This window comes from Mandrillus leucophaeus, unplaced genomic scaffold, assembly GCF_000951045.1.
Source record: "Mandrillus leucophaeus isolate KB7577 unplaced genomic scaffold, Mleu.le_1.0 Scaffold3, whole genome shotgun sequence".
In the NCBI taxonomy this organism is placed as follows: Eukaryota; Metazoa; Chordata; class Mammalia; order Primates; family Cercopithecidae; genus Mandrillus; species Mandrillus leucophaeus.
Window position 1 is genome coordinate 14,642,554 of NW_012103142.1, and position 14,515 is coordinate 14,657,068.

General features: G+C 35.1%; 1 protein-coding gene across 6 annotated transcripts in view; it reads left to right on the forward strand.

Moving 5' to 3' along the window:
• SLC25A27 (solute carrier family 25, member 27) overlaps positions 1-10,119 on the forward strand; it is a 24,605-nt gene extending 14,486 nt beyond the window's left edge. Inside the window, exons 6-9 of one of the 6 annotated variants that reach the window (XM_011986863.1) lie at positions 656-740; positions 2,107-2,199; positions 3,119-3,221; positions 8,361-10,119. In XM_011986863.1, coding sequence (XP_011842253.1) covers positions 656-740; positions 2,107-2,199; positions 3,119-3,221; positions 8,361-8,432 — 353 coding nt within the window. In that variant the 3' untranslated portion in view covers positions 8,433-10,119. Of the gene's footprint in view, positions 1-655; positions 741-2,106; positions 2,200-3,118; positions 3,586-8,360 lie in introns of those variants that run through there. The other 5 variants (XM_011986865.1, XM_011986864.1, XM_011986867.1 and 2 more) reach the window with 5 other exon arrangements.
• Positions 10,120-14,515: the final 4,396 nt, after the last annotated feature.

Consider the following 14,515-nt stretch of genomic DNA (forward strand, 5'->3'; position numbering starts at 1 on the left):
AGAAATAGACAAGGGTTTTGAAAGGCTGTGTCTCTTCACAGAAAGGGACAGGAAGAAGGCCTTTCCAGGAAGGAGCAGTACCTTGATCTCTTTGCAACACAATTTTAAATTATCTATTAGAATGACTTATTTTATAGATGTCTACTGTCCTTGACATTATAGTGATTTCATTTAGCTTCTGATCTTGTTTCCAAATTCTAAAACTTCCTATGCTATTTAGATGACCCTAAAAGTAAATATAATAGTGTCAAGTCAAATATTTGGAGGTGGGGTGGGGGTGGGGGTGTGTGTGTGTGTGTGTGTGTGTGTGTGTGTGTGTGAATTTAATCACTCCAAGAGTATTAACCTTTTATTTATAAGTGATAGGATTTCAATTCAGCTTTGGCTAAAAAAAGTAATTTATTGGCTCAAATACTAAAAGGCCCAGGGGTTGAGCTGACTTTAGGCACAGCTAGATTCAGGAGTCCAAATGATACATTTGACTTTCTGTCTCTTCTTCTTTTCCTCTCTCTCTGTAGCTGTGCTTTCTTTGAGAACAAGAAAGATTCCTTGGTATCTTTTATCCTGGTACACATTCCTGCCCCAAGCCTAGCATATTCTTGACACAAGACATTCACTGTTGACTGATGAATATTTAAACTTTTTCCATTGCCAGATTTAACCACTTACGATACAGTGAAACACTACTTGGTATTGAATACACCACTTGAGGACAATATCATGACTCATGGTTTATCAAGGTAAGGATTGTTTTAGTTGGACTCTGGTTTTTTTTGTTTGTTTTTTGTTTTTTAAATAACCTTTTCTTCCATATTTGGCATAAATTCTTTAGACTCATTTGATTGGGATTGTACTGGCATCACCTTTAGAGAAGAGTATATTTATAAAGATGAATTTCTTAAAGTTTGTTGTGGTTAGAATGGGGAAGAGACAAAGTTGTAGGATGTTTTGGATTAAACTTCTCAAAATATTTGCACCTTGATCCATCCCAGGAACAGGCTATGATGATGGACTCTCCAACTGAACAGATATGTTTGAGTGCCTTTTATGTTAAAGGCACTGGGCAGGGCTCTGCAGTGGGCATCAAAGGAGTAACCTCAATTCCTACCCAGGGAACTTACCAACAAGGAAAACAAGACAAATATAAAAACACTCTATAGGAAATGCTAAAAGGAAGCAACTAGTTACTACAGGGTTCAGAGGAAGGAAAAAACCACTTGGAAGGATCCACAAAGGAGGCAGAAATAGACAAGGGTTTTGAAAGGCTGTGTCTCTTCACAGAAAGGGACAGGAAGAAGGCCTTTCCAGGAAGGAGCAGTACCTTGATCTCTTTGCAACACAATTTTAAATTATCTATTAGAATGACTTATTTTATAGATGTCTACTGTCCTTGACATTATAGTGATTTCATTTAGCTTCTGATCTTGTTTCCAAATTCTAAAACTTCCTATGCTATTTAGATGACCCTAAAAGTAAATATAATAGTGTCAAGTCAAATATTTGGAGGTGGGGGGGGGGTGGGGGTGTGTGTGTGTGTGTGTGTGTGTGTGTGTGTGTGTGAATTTAATCACTCCAAGAGTATTACTGACTCGGGGCTTTTGCATGTACTGTTCTATCTTCATGTAACCTTCTTCCTTCAGGTCTTCATACAGATGTGTCCTTTTTGACCACTCAGTTCTGCTGTCACCCCAGGAGCTTTCCCTGACTGCCTGTCACCCATTTGCTCCCTGTGACACTTCCCCATGCTTTTTTTCATAGCTTTTGTCAGCTTCTGAAATTATTTATTTCACTTCTGCCTTTTCCCAAGTGAAGTATAAGCTCCTCAAGGGCAGGGTCTTACCTGTCTTGTTCATTGCCTAGAAGAATGCTTGGCACCAGCAGGTACACAATGCCTGTTTGTTAACTGACATTCTTTTTGTTTTTGATTTTGTTTTTTTTTTTTTTTCTACCTCTTTAATTAATTTAGCATTAATTTTAAGCAAAAAGAGCATTATGAAGCTTATAAGAATACATTTAGTAGTATATTCTTTCTGAATACCACATTCCCTTTCCTAAGCTAGAAACTACTACATATCATCTTTCAATTTCATTTATTTGTATTTATAGTTTATGTTCTGGACTGGTAGCTTCTATTCTGGGAACACCAGCTGATGTCATCAAAAGCAGAATAATGAATCAACCACGAGATAAACAAGGAAGGTAAGTAAAAAGTCTTCAGTATCCATGTTTTTTAATGTCTGTAATACCATTGTTTTTCAAAGATGCATCTTTGCATTTTTTATTGATAGAAATGTGTTCGTGTGTTTTTTGAGAAAATTAAGAGCATTGTTTTTATGCAGTTACCTGCTCTTTGATGAAACAGTGACAAGCCTTTGGGGAGATAAGCTAATTAACAATCATATTATTTAGACACAAGGTTTTTATTAGGACTTTATTGTTTTTAAAGAATGTTGAAAGCATATTCTGCTGAGAATTTACACAGCACTTTCTTCAGAAGCTTATGACTTGAGTAGATAACATGGAGAATTTGATTCGATATGAAACAGTATGTTCACTGTGGAAGAAAAAAGATAGAGTGAATTCTAAGTATAAGACCAAGGGTGGCATGAATCAGAAGAGTTAACCTTGAAAATATCTTTAAGATCAAAAGACGTTATCTGTATCTGTAGAACCACAAATATTTTTCTAAACTAGCAGAAAATATATATATATATATTTTTTGAGACGGAGTCTCGCCCTGTCACCCAGGCTGGAGTGTAGTGGTGCAATCTCCCGCTCACTGCAAGCTCCATCTCCCAGGTTCAAACCATTTTCCTGCCTTGGCCTCCTGAGTAGCTGGGACTACTGGTGCCCGCCACCATGCCTGGCTAATTTTTTGTATTTTTTTTAGTAGAGACGGGGTTTCACCGTGTGAGCCAGGATGACCTCAATCTCCTGATCTCATGATCTGCCCACCTTGGCCTCCCAAAGTGCTGGGATTGCAGGCGTGAGCCACTGTGCCCGGCCAATATTTAATTTTTGTAAGATTCCTTAGACAACTTAATTTTATGAATATATATATATATATATATATTTTACACAGAAAAAAATTAACAAAAGGATCTTGTTTCCTTTGTAGGGGACTTCTGTATAAATCATCAACTGACTGCTTGATTCAGGCAGTTCAAGGTGAAGGATTCATGAGTCTATATAAAGGCTTTTTACCATCTTGGCTGAGAATGGTAAAGTTAGGTTTACTTCCTTTGTGTTTTTTTTTTTTTTTCTTTGTACTTAAATTACGTTTAATCTATAAGCATTTTCCCTTTTCTCTTCTGGTTTGAAGCATGGCCCTGCCCCCCAAATCAAAGTCCTTTCTTTTTTAAATCTTCTTTTATTTCCTTTCACCTCTCCTTAGAGTTATCTTGCCTTCTGTGGTAGAGTAAGATAAAATAAGTTACCTCCATTAATGAATAAGTTGATAGTCTTGTTATAAAGCCAGTAAATAGATTTTCTGTCATGTAAAATTTTTAGTATTCCATTTAGTTATATTTTAATATAATATTTTGGAACACATATACAGATTTTACACTAGAGATCTCTCCTACAAAAAAATTTACTGTTTCAAAAAAATTTGTTACTTTGATAGCAAATGTTACATTACCCATTAATATTTATTACTACAAAACTCTGCTTCATAAGAAAACATTATATCATTTTTATTTGGTTTAGATGTTATTTTTCATTGCAGTGAACTAAGATATAGAATTAGATAGACTTGTTTAAGCAATATAGCAAATATAATAAAATGTAGAATTCTAATCTATAATGTAGAATTAGACTTGTTTAAGCAATATAGCAAATATAATAAAAACAAAGTGCTGACTTTTCTATAAGTTAAAACATTTGAAAGAATGGGTGAGTTATAGGTTTAGAAATTCAAGCAATCAAAAATTAACACAATATATTATAATACAATTATATATAATATTACATGTATCTTTTTAATTGAGTACCTACATCATGCAAAGCCCTGTCCTGAGGTCTCAGTTTTGAATAAGAAACTATAAGTGATAAATGTTATGGGAAGAGTGCATAGTGCTATAGAAATATATAGCAAATAAGTACAGCCTAAACTGGCAATTAGGAAAACCTCCCTGGAGAATGGACTTTTGAATTTAGATTTGCAAAATGAGTAGGACTTAGCCAGGTAAAGAGGGCAGGAAAAAAAACATTCTCTATAGAGGGACAGTTGGAGTGGACAGAGAGCAGGGTGAGTTCAAGGAAACCTAACAGGCCAAGCCACAGAGACCTCATGGAGAGAGTCAAAGGGTGAGACCAGAGAGAGGCAGACACCACACTGAGAAGGACATATGAGCCAGAGGAGTAATGGGCACCGGTTTGAAGAAACATGCATTTTTAGAAAATTTGTTCTGCCTGTCATGTGGATTGGGAAAAGACCAGGAGTAATGATATATGAGAGATAACGGTGGCTTGGACAAGAGTATGACAGTGGGAACAGAAGATGGACTACAAACATGTTTAGGAGGTAGAAAGGGAATAGAAACATGACTAATTGGATGGGGATGGGAGAATGGTTGGAGAAGATAAGGAAAAGTCAGACTTCATTCCCAGATTCCTGCTCTGAGCAACTGAGGATGATGATGTAATTTCCTAAAACAGGAATCATTTGCAGGGAAGAAGATCTGTAGGTAAAATAAGGTTAGTTTAAGACCTGTGAAATTTTGGACATCCAAGCAGAGATGTCTGGATGACAAACTGAATATACTGGTCTAGGTCTTAGGAGAGAATACAAGGATGGAGGTTTAGATTTGAGCATTTTCCACATATAGATGGTAATTGAAATGTTGGTAATAAATGATATCATCAAGGAATAGTAGGTATTTGTGTATTAATATGAAATTAACAGCCAAAGCCCTTGGCAATACCTGATAAAAGTATACCCGAGTTTGAGATATTATTTTGGTGGTTTTGATTATACCTTGAAATTATGTCAAAACTGTGGCTGTTTCTTACTGGAAAGGTAAAGTTTGATTTGGCCTGCATAAACCAGGCACCATTATAAGTGCTGGTAACACTGAGGAATAACATAGTCTTTGCACTAGAGGAGCTTACAATGAGATGTGGAAGTTAAACATGTAAGTAGTTAAAATTACAGAAATAATAAAAATTACTAAATAAATACTACTGAATCACTTGGTATATGGCCAATATTGTGCTAATCATTTTCATGGTTTAACCCATTGAATTCTCCCAACAATCTGTGCCGTAGGTTACTATCATATCCCTCTTTTATAGAGGAGGAAACAAAAAACATCAAAAGTCTAAATAGCTTGGCCAGGTGAGTGGTTCAGGGCATCAAACCCAGGCGGCCTGACACCCGATAACACAGCCTTATTAAGGAGGTTGTATTCTTGCTCTACCAGTGGTATGAATAGTACTCTGTGGGAACACAGAGAGTGGAGTAGAAATGGCTATGACCATATCTGGGAAGTTGCAAGAAGCTTCACAGAGCTGATATTTGATCTGGGCTTTGAGGCATCAATAGACATTTGTCAAGAGAAATACAAGGGTGCGACATGAGCATAGGGATCATGTCATGTGTAGGCCTGTTACGTTTGAGGAACTACAGAAAATTCAGTCTGGTTGAAGAATAGGTCCTCATAGGGGAGATGGTAGGAGATAAGGTTAGAGAAGTACTTAAGGACCAAGTTGGGAAGAACCTTGTGGGCCAAGCCTAGTAGTTTAGATGAACTCTATGGAGCACCTGCTTAAGCCCGGGAGCAATGTGCTAAGGTTTGTTTGACAGCAAGATTACTTTGGAAGCCGTATAGTAGATGCATTGAAAGCTAGGATATAAGAAAGGAAGTTTTAGCAATGATCTAACCAGTTAGATGACTGTAGAAATGGAGAGAAGATAAATTTTAGGGACATTTATGGTTAATGCCATAGGACTTAGTAACTGATTATATGTAGAAGGTGAGGGACAGAAAAAAGCAAATAGGACTTCCTGTGTTTCTAATGTAGAAAGCTAGGAGGATGAGTGAGACCATTGCAGAAACACAAAATCAGGGTCAGAAGGGATGAGGGGCAGGTAGAATATTTAAGTACAAAGGATGGGACCACTTTGTTTAATCCTTTGTCTTTATACATACGACTCAGGAAGTATAAATAACAAAAAAGAGTACTTAATACGTGCAAAGCTCTACATACATTACTTTTTTAAACTATATAAGAACCTAGCAAAACAAGCAGTATTATCCTCATTATTTTTCAGATAAGAAAATCATGGCTCAAAATATAAGAAGCTTGCCCAAGTTCGTGTAGCTAGTATGTGGCAGAGCTGGGAATTGACCTCAGATCTGTTCCACTCAAAACGCTATGCTCCTTACTAACACAATATACTGATTTGCTCAACATCCTGCAGCTAGCTACAGAAGTTTTAAAATTGAAGAGACATTCCTTGCAGTGGAGGGGTATTTAAAGAAAGGCTGGCTAACCATCAAAGATCACTAGAAAGTCACTGCCTGGTTGATTTGCCACAGTGCATGACCCGGAGCACAGAAACCTAATTCATGAGCATTTCCAAGTAAATTGGCCTTGAGAATATAGATTTGACTCGGTTGATCTCATTGACACTGATGATCAGGCCACAATAGTTGGCTCATTCACATCGCACAACACATTTGGCAAGTGATCTAGATGTTCAAGTCCTCTGGTCAATGTGTTTTTTCCTAAATTCAAGCTACATGGGTACTCAAGTAATAATTAGAAGGTTTCTTTCTTAACACAGAATCAGAACAAGAGGAGCTTATTTGTAAACTTAATCAACCCAAGAGAGCTCTTATATGTTCAGCTCCACAGTAGCAGGCATGAAAAGGGACTCTGCTTCTGGGTTTTCTCTAGCCTTATGGCAAAAGATAGACCAAAAGAAACAATATAGGTTCATATACACTTGCATTATTTGCAATGCTCATAGCTAGATCAGTGAGAAAATCAGCAAGCAAACAGTGCCCCCATGTGCTACTCCTGTACAGAGGCTTGGTAAATCCCATTTATATACCACCCACATTCTTTGGCTATATGATCTCCTACTCTTCAAAAACTCTATTCAAAATCCAGCTAAACTCTATCCTGATCCCTTCTACTGGATAGAGGTACTATGACCTTGCTTTGCTCAGTCCCTGGTTAGTACTTATTTCATTTGCCTATGGTTTTTGTTGCTATAATGTCATTAACATGAAGAAGAAGATTGATTACCACAGCAATTAAGAATGATTGCATAGGGGTTCTTAACTAAGACCTGTACCTTCTTCATCCAACTCGTTATATTAGTTTACTTCATTTTTGTTGTCACAAGAATATAGTATCATCATAGCTTTATATTCCTTATTTCATGTATGTCATCATACCTTTAAATAACCAAGATATATTCTCCTAAATCCACTACTTAGTGAATTCTCAGTTTACTAATATAACATGCTCAGTATTTCCAAACAAATATGAGATAAACATTGCTTTACAAACAAAACTAAATACATTTTATTTTCTAATTGCTTAAGCTTATTTATCTACTCTAGAATGATAGAGCTGCTCTCTGTTCAATTTTGATTAGAACTGAATTAGACAGGAATTATTAGATTCAAGGCACTCTCTGTTCCGGTGTTTACCCTGTGATTTCCCTCTGTATCTTTACTGTTTACATCCTCAGCATTTATGTCTTCTTCTAACCCTTATTCTTTTATAATTCCTTTAGATGTAGCTATACCTTCATTCAAGTTAAAGACAAGGCTTTCTGAACTGGAAGGGCTTTTCTATATTTAATGTGAATTTTTATGTAAATGTTGTGAGACATCAGGTGTTGGTTTTGTGACCTAAATCTCCAAGGATAATCTTTCACCTTCCTCACTTTCAAGTTCTAAAGTGACTTATTTTCATGCTCCATATACAAACTAGATATAGAAAAGCCTGCCTAGAATTCAGGCATCTTGAGTCCCAGCCCTTTAGCCAGTAATGGTTCAATAAAAAGAACTCTGAGAATGGAAAACAGAAGCCTGTGGTCTAGCTCTATAACATGCCAATAGGCATTTGACTGCTAAGCCTCAGTGGTCTCATTTGAAAAACAGGGATATTAATATCTTTCCTTTCTATTGTAAGATGTTGTTTAGAGAAATCTGTGATAAATAAGACATAAAAATGCTTTGTAAATTATAAAGTCCTTTACAAAGGTGAAATACCAAAATATTTGTTTTCAGCCTAAGTGGATGGAAAATGACTTTGTCATTCAAATATATGTATGCACATATGTAGAATATTTATAATTGCTTTGAAATATGCACTAACTTCTTTGGTTAATCTTTCAGACCCCTTGGTCAATGGTGTTCTGGCTTACTTATGAAAAAATCAGAGAGATGAGTGGAGTCAGTCCATTTTAAACCCCTAAAGATGCAGCCCTTAAAGATACAGTGTTCAGTATTATTGAAATATGGGCATCTGCAACACATACCCCCTATTATTTCTACCTCTTTAGGAAGACACCTATTCCACAGAGACTGATTTATAGGGGGCAGCACTTTATTTTTTTTCTGGAAACCCAAGTTCTCTTTGACTCCTCTTTTTGTCCAAAAGTGATCTGGTCGGATCTCACAAGGCCATCCAATGAGACCCCGCACAGCATTTTCTAAAGAAGAATCGAAGCCTGACCACTTTCACCTTGGGCAAGAAGGTTTGGCCCTTGAGTTGCTATTCTATGCTGAAGAGCCTGCTTAGAGGAGGAGTACCAGGAGGGAGCCAGCATCTCAGATCTGAAGTAGATGATAGGAATGTGGAAGAACACAACGTAGTGCTTAAGAAATACATTTAACCTGTTATGTCAGTATTTATAATTGAAGTTTGATAATTCACTTTTCTGTCATTGTTAAAGTGTACATATTGTAAATTAAAGGGAGGTGAATGGAAATTAATGAATAAACATTTTGAGTTTCCCTAGTATTGAAGGAAGTTGTACTTCTTGTCAGAAAGATTAAAAAAATCAAGTTGAAATGATGTTTGAATTTCAAGAAAAGAGGCTGCTGTCAGTACCCTCTCATTAGATGTGTTAATTGGTTAGCACTCCACTGCACATGCTAATGACTTCCTCTGACAGCCACACACGGAATCTTGATGAAAAAAGAGCAGAGCATTTGCCTTGTTACATAGTCTGTTACAAGCCAGATATATTGCTAGCTCTCAAGAATTGTAATATATTAAGAACTACAACTTATTTGATTAAAACTCAGCTGTATAGATCCTTTTATAAAGCACCTTTTGTTAACCATCAGCCTTTCATTGGTATTTTAAAAGCAAGGCAGATAGTCATGTGTCCTTTCTTATCTCCCTTACCTGACACTAGGGGCTCTAGAGAGGCAGAGAGAGCACTCACAAATCACACTAAAACTGCCAATGGCCTGACTCTTACTCAGTTTAGCAAAGCTCCTTGCCTAAAAAGTGATAAGTAAAAATCTGTTTATGGTATACAGTTATGTCTCCAATCTTTGAATCAAATCCATGTTCTTATTTTAGAAAGGTAAAAGAGTTCTTCAAATTCAGCTACATACCACCAGCTCTCCCAGCCTCAGACGGTGGGCATTTCTGGATGGATGCCTGCGGTTATGGATAAAGGCTGTAACTGTTAAAATAGAAAAACATGAAGCTCGGGCCCAAGAAAGGCCTTGGAGCCAGCCAAGCAGAATTGGTTCTGATGGACATGGATGATGTTGAACAGAAAAAAGTTTACAAGTGCTTTGCGGTTGCACTAATGTATACTCACTGCCATTTTAAGAGGGGAAAGTACACTTTAAAATATATTTGAATGTCATGTACTGATACGCAGTAGCTTATTGTTTTTCTAGTTGCAGAGAATGTGAAGTTTAATCTCTTAAAATATTTAGATGGTCTGCTTTTTCATTGAATTTGTCAATATGAAATTGCATTGTAAAATATTATATATATATATATGCTTAACTTCCCAAGTGTTCTGCATTGAACCACTTTGGGAAAATTTTGTTTTTTTATGTTTTGTAATTTTTAAAATTAAGTAAAGACTGGATCAAAATAATTACATCCAAACTGGACCATGAACAATTGATTTAGCTTTATTCTTTGGGGGGTTGGGGAGTTGGGATGAAAACACTGCTTATGCACTGACATCATTCCTTGGAATCTGGATCAACATGAATTTCAGGAATTTTTAACCTGAAATGACTCCTTGAGATTATCTGATTTAACCTTCCCATTTCACATGTTAGTAAACTGAGATTCAGAGTAGAGTTGTTCATGCTCATGAGTGACTTAGTAGCAGAGCCAGGATAAAAACACAGTTCCCCTAATTAATATGATTATTATGACTGAGAGTTATTGTTCACTAATTAGGTATCAAGGAAGGCTGTTATATCATGGTCACAACCCAGTAAAGTCTTCTAAAAACAGATTTTTCCTTATGGCATTTTTGTCTCATACATTTTAAATGAATCTGAATTGCCTCTAGCATACATTTTAGAATGGAGTCACCATGCTTTAGCTTGAACATTAAGACCTTCTATAATCTAACCAAATCCAGTATACCCAACACTTATCCAATCACATTCATAATTTTCTGATGAAATCATATCTACTGATTATCTTGGAACATTGCTTATTTTTGCCAACTCGGAATCATCAACTCATTTTCCAAAATAATTCTCAGTAAATAAAAAGGATTAAAAATTTCAGTAATTTTTGTGTCCATACTCACAGGCTTAAGAATTCCAAACTCACTTACTTATTATAATACCACTCTATGTGGTATTTCTCTACATTTTTTCTCCTCTCAAATGATTTTTTTCTTACTGAAAATGCATATACTTATTTTTAATTATGTACAGTTTTTTATATGTATAAATGAATTAGTATATCTAATTATAGACTAATTTATACAATATATAAGATAAATTATATATGAATTAATTTATATATATAATTAAAGTGGTAACATTTATTAAGTTTGCTTTCAATATGGAATAACATGTCTTTTTCAAGTGCTCCAAATCCTATTTGATTGTAAGCCACTAGTGGACAGGTGTACATCTTCCATTTTTATATAAATCTCTGCTCTCTTTAGTAGCATTTATTTGCTATTAAGAAAAAAGTGATTACAGCTACATATAACATGAATCAATTAATTTTATCTTTATTGTTTTAAGAATCTGTGACTATCATATGAGTCTGCAATTTCTCTTTTACTTTGCTAATAAAAAAATTCAGGACAATGTAAATATAAAAGAATTTGTTAGTCATCTTCAAATTTTCAAGCACATTTATTTACAGTTGTTATAATTACATATATTTTTTCTATTAATGAAAACAAATTCCTTCAGGACTTTCCTAGAAAAAAAATGGTTAATTTTAATACTTGATGGTTAAAACAAGTTCTTTGGAAAGGAAAATAAGTAATTCTTTGCTTTCCAATTAAACTGAGACTCTTTAAAGATGACTACCAAGCAAATATATATTATTATTGAATGCCAGATAATGTGGAAGAAAGACTGAACCCAGAGTATCCTACTTTGGGTTCTAATTCTGACAGAAGAGTATAACTAGGATCAAGTCCCTTCACTTCTGAATTCCCATTTCCTTAAAAGCTGAAGTGAGACGAGCATGGTGGCTCACACCTGTAACCCAGCACTTTGGGAGGCCAAGGCGGGCAGATGCCTGAGCTCAGGAGTTGAAGACCAGCCTAGGCAACAGAGTGAAACCCTCGTCTCTACTAAAATACAAAAAATTAGCTGGGCATGCAGGCATGCGCCTATAGTCCCAGCTACTCAGGAGGCTGAGACAGGAGAATTGTTTGAACCTGGGAGGCGGAGATTGCAGTGAACTGAGATTGCACCACTGCACTCCAGCCTGGGCAACAGAGGGAGACTGTCTGCGAAAGAAAAAAAAAAAATGCTGAAGTGACTGACCTCTAGAATCTTAACCTGTATATACTTAAAGGGAGCCATTATATTGATGTCATGTTTAAAAAAATAGAATTTTTAAAATTTCATTAAGGATTCTTTTTGCCTGGGTTTATTTTCTCATATATCAAGATAGGGGAAAAAATTATTCAGACCTTAAAGTATAATACAGAGTTCTTAATGTGTCTGGACTGTCTCATCCTGAAATCCACTCTTCACAGGGAAGCACCCTCATCTTCCATTGGGCAACTTTGGGCATATTCTCACCTTCAATTTCTCCTATATACACACATAGTAAAAATTAAAACCTTTAATGCTATATCCAAGACCTTCTCAATCTGACTACAGGCCATTTTTCTCACTTTTACCTTTCACTGCTACCTGTACCCTACCTCCTTGGAAATGCATTGCTCTAATTATTTCCCTGGAGATGCTCTATACTTACTGCTTTTCTATGTAGTTTATTCTGTTCCCTCCATCTACCTTTCTTCCCACCACCACCACCTAGTCATCTTTATTTGTATTGATTAAATTCTACCTCAGTTATCTAAAACGATCACCTACTATTTCCTCTCTGAAGCCTTCAGTATCTTCAGTACCCCCTTTCTCCCATTGCTTCCCCTACTACATAGATGTACGTATCAGCATCCCCTACACAAGATGTATCGCTTGAAAGCAAGGACCATGTAACACATCTTTGTATCCCTTATAAACTTCAAATAGGAGCCACTCTGAAGGTACCTATTGAATTGAGAGGGTTTTTTGGGGAGTGGGGAGAAAGACATTTATACACATGATTAAATCATTTTGTTCTCTTCTTCAGAATAATTATGTTGGGTCAATAACATTTCTGATTTTATAAAATTTTTTTACCATATTAAATGCTTAATTGTTTTTAAATGATCATGTGTGTTTAAAACATGTCATAATTTTTAAGGATCATCTTCATCAGTTTAATAGCTATTCCATAAAATCTAGAATTTGATAGTTTCAAATAATATATAATTGACTAACAGTTAATAAATATGTGATATGCTTACATTATTCTTCATTTTAAAGCATGTATGGAAATGTACGGAAACAAAGCATTATTTGGCCTTCACTGATGCCATACACATGCACATTTTACCCACACTCAAGTGTTTAATTATTTCAAAATTTTGAGGAATACATTATTTTTTTCTCTCCCCATACTTTACCCCCAACAGGCTGCTGTGATTGTCAACAGCAGCAGGAGCCACTTCAAGGTTTGATAAAAGCAGATGAAGATGCTTAAAGATGTCTGTTTGCTGAAAATATCTGGTAACAGACAGGAATATATGTGAGTAAATAAACTGTGTTATTCTGATTTTAAAAGTAAATGTTTTAAAGTGCCTAATTGCTTGTTATCACGGGTTTTGTTTTGTCGTGGTATAGTTCTGAGTTAAGAAGGTAATAACAAGGAAGAAAATACATGCTACAGCATGGATGAACCTTAAACACATTATGCTGAGTGAAATAAGCCAGGCAAAAGTGAACACATACATGATTTTACTTGAGGTACTAGAATAATGAAAATCATAAAGACAATATAGAATAGTGGGGAGGGCATGAGTAGTTGTTTAATGGGTACAGTTTCAGTTTGGGAGATGAAAAAATCGAAATGGATGGTGGTAATGGTTGTACAACAATGTGAATATATTTAATGCCACTGAGCTCTACACTTAAAAATGGTTTGAATAGTAAGTTTTGTTTTATGTATATTGTACCACAATAAACAGAAAATTTAAAAATCCATGTGCGTAGATGCGAAAAAATATTAGCAAATTAAATCCAGCATCATATAAAGTATAAATACATCATGACTAAGTGAGATTTATCCTGGGAATACAAAATTAGTTCAACATCCTAAAAAATCAATATAATTCACCCAATCAACAGAACAAACAAAACATGTATCAATAGAATGTGAAAAAGTATTTGATAAAATTCAATAGTATTTGATGATAAAAATTCTCAACAAAATAGCAAAAAAAAAAAAAAAAGAAAAACTTCCTCATCCTGTTAAAAAGGATCTAAGTAAAACCTATAGCTAACATTGTATTGGTGAAAGACTTTCTCCTTAAATCAGGAACAAGGCAATATCAATTCTCACCATTTTATTCTAATCCGTACTGAAGTTCTTAGCCATTGCAGTAAACCAAGAAAAGGAAATAAAAGACACATTTATTAGAAAAGAAGACATAGAACTGCCTTTATTCACAGATGATATAATTATGTATATAAAAAAACCTCAAGGATACCAAAAGCTACAAGAATTAATAATGAAGTCCTAGCAAATTCACAAGATATAAGGCCAATATACAAAAATATATTTTGATATACTGGCAATGAAAAACTGGGGACTAAAATATTTAAAAATTAATATTATTTACAATAGCACAAAAACATTAAAAACTTAGATATAAATCTAACAAAAGTATACAAGATTTGTTCACTGAAAAATATAAAACATTACTGAGAGAAATTAAAGATTTTAGTAGAGTAATGAACTGTGTCCATGGATT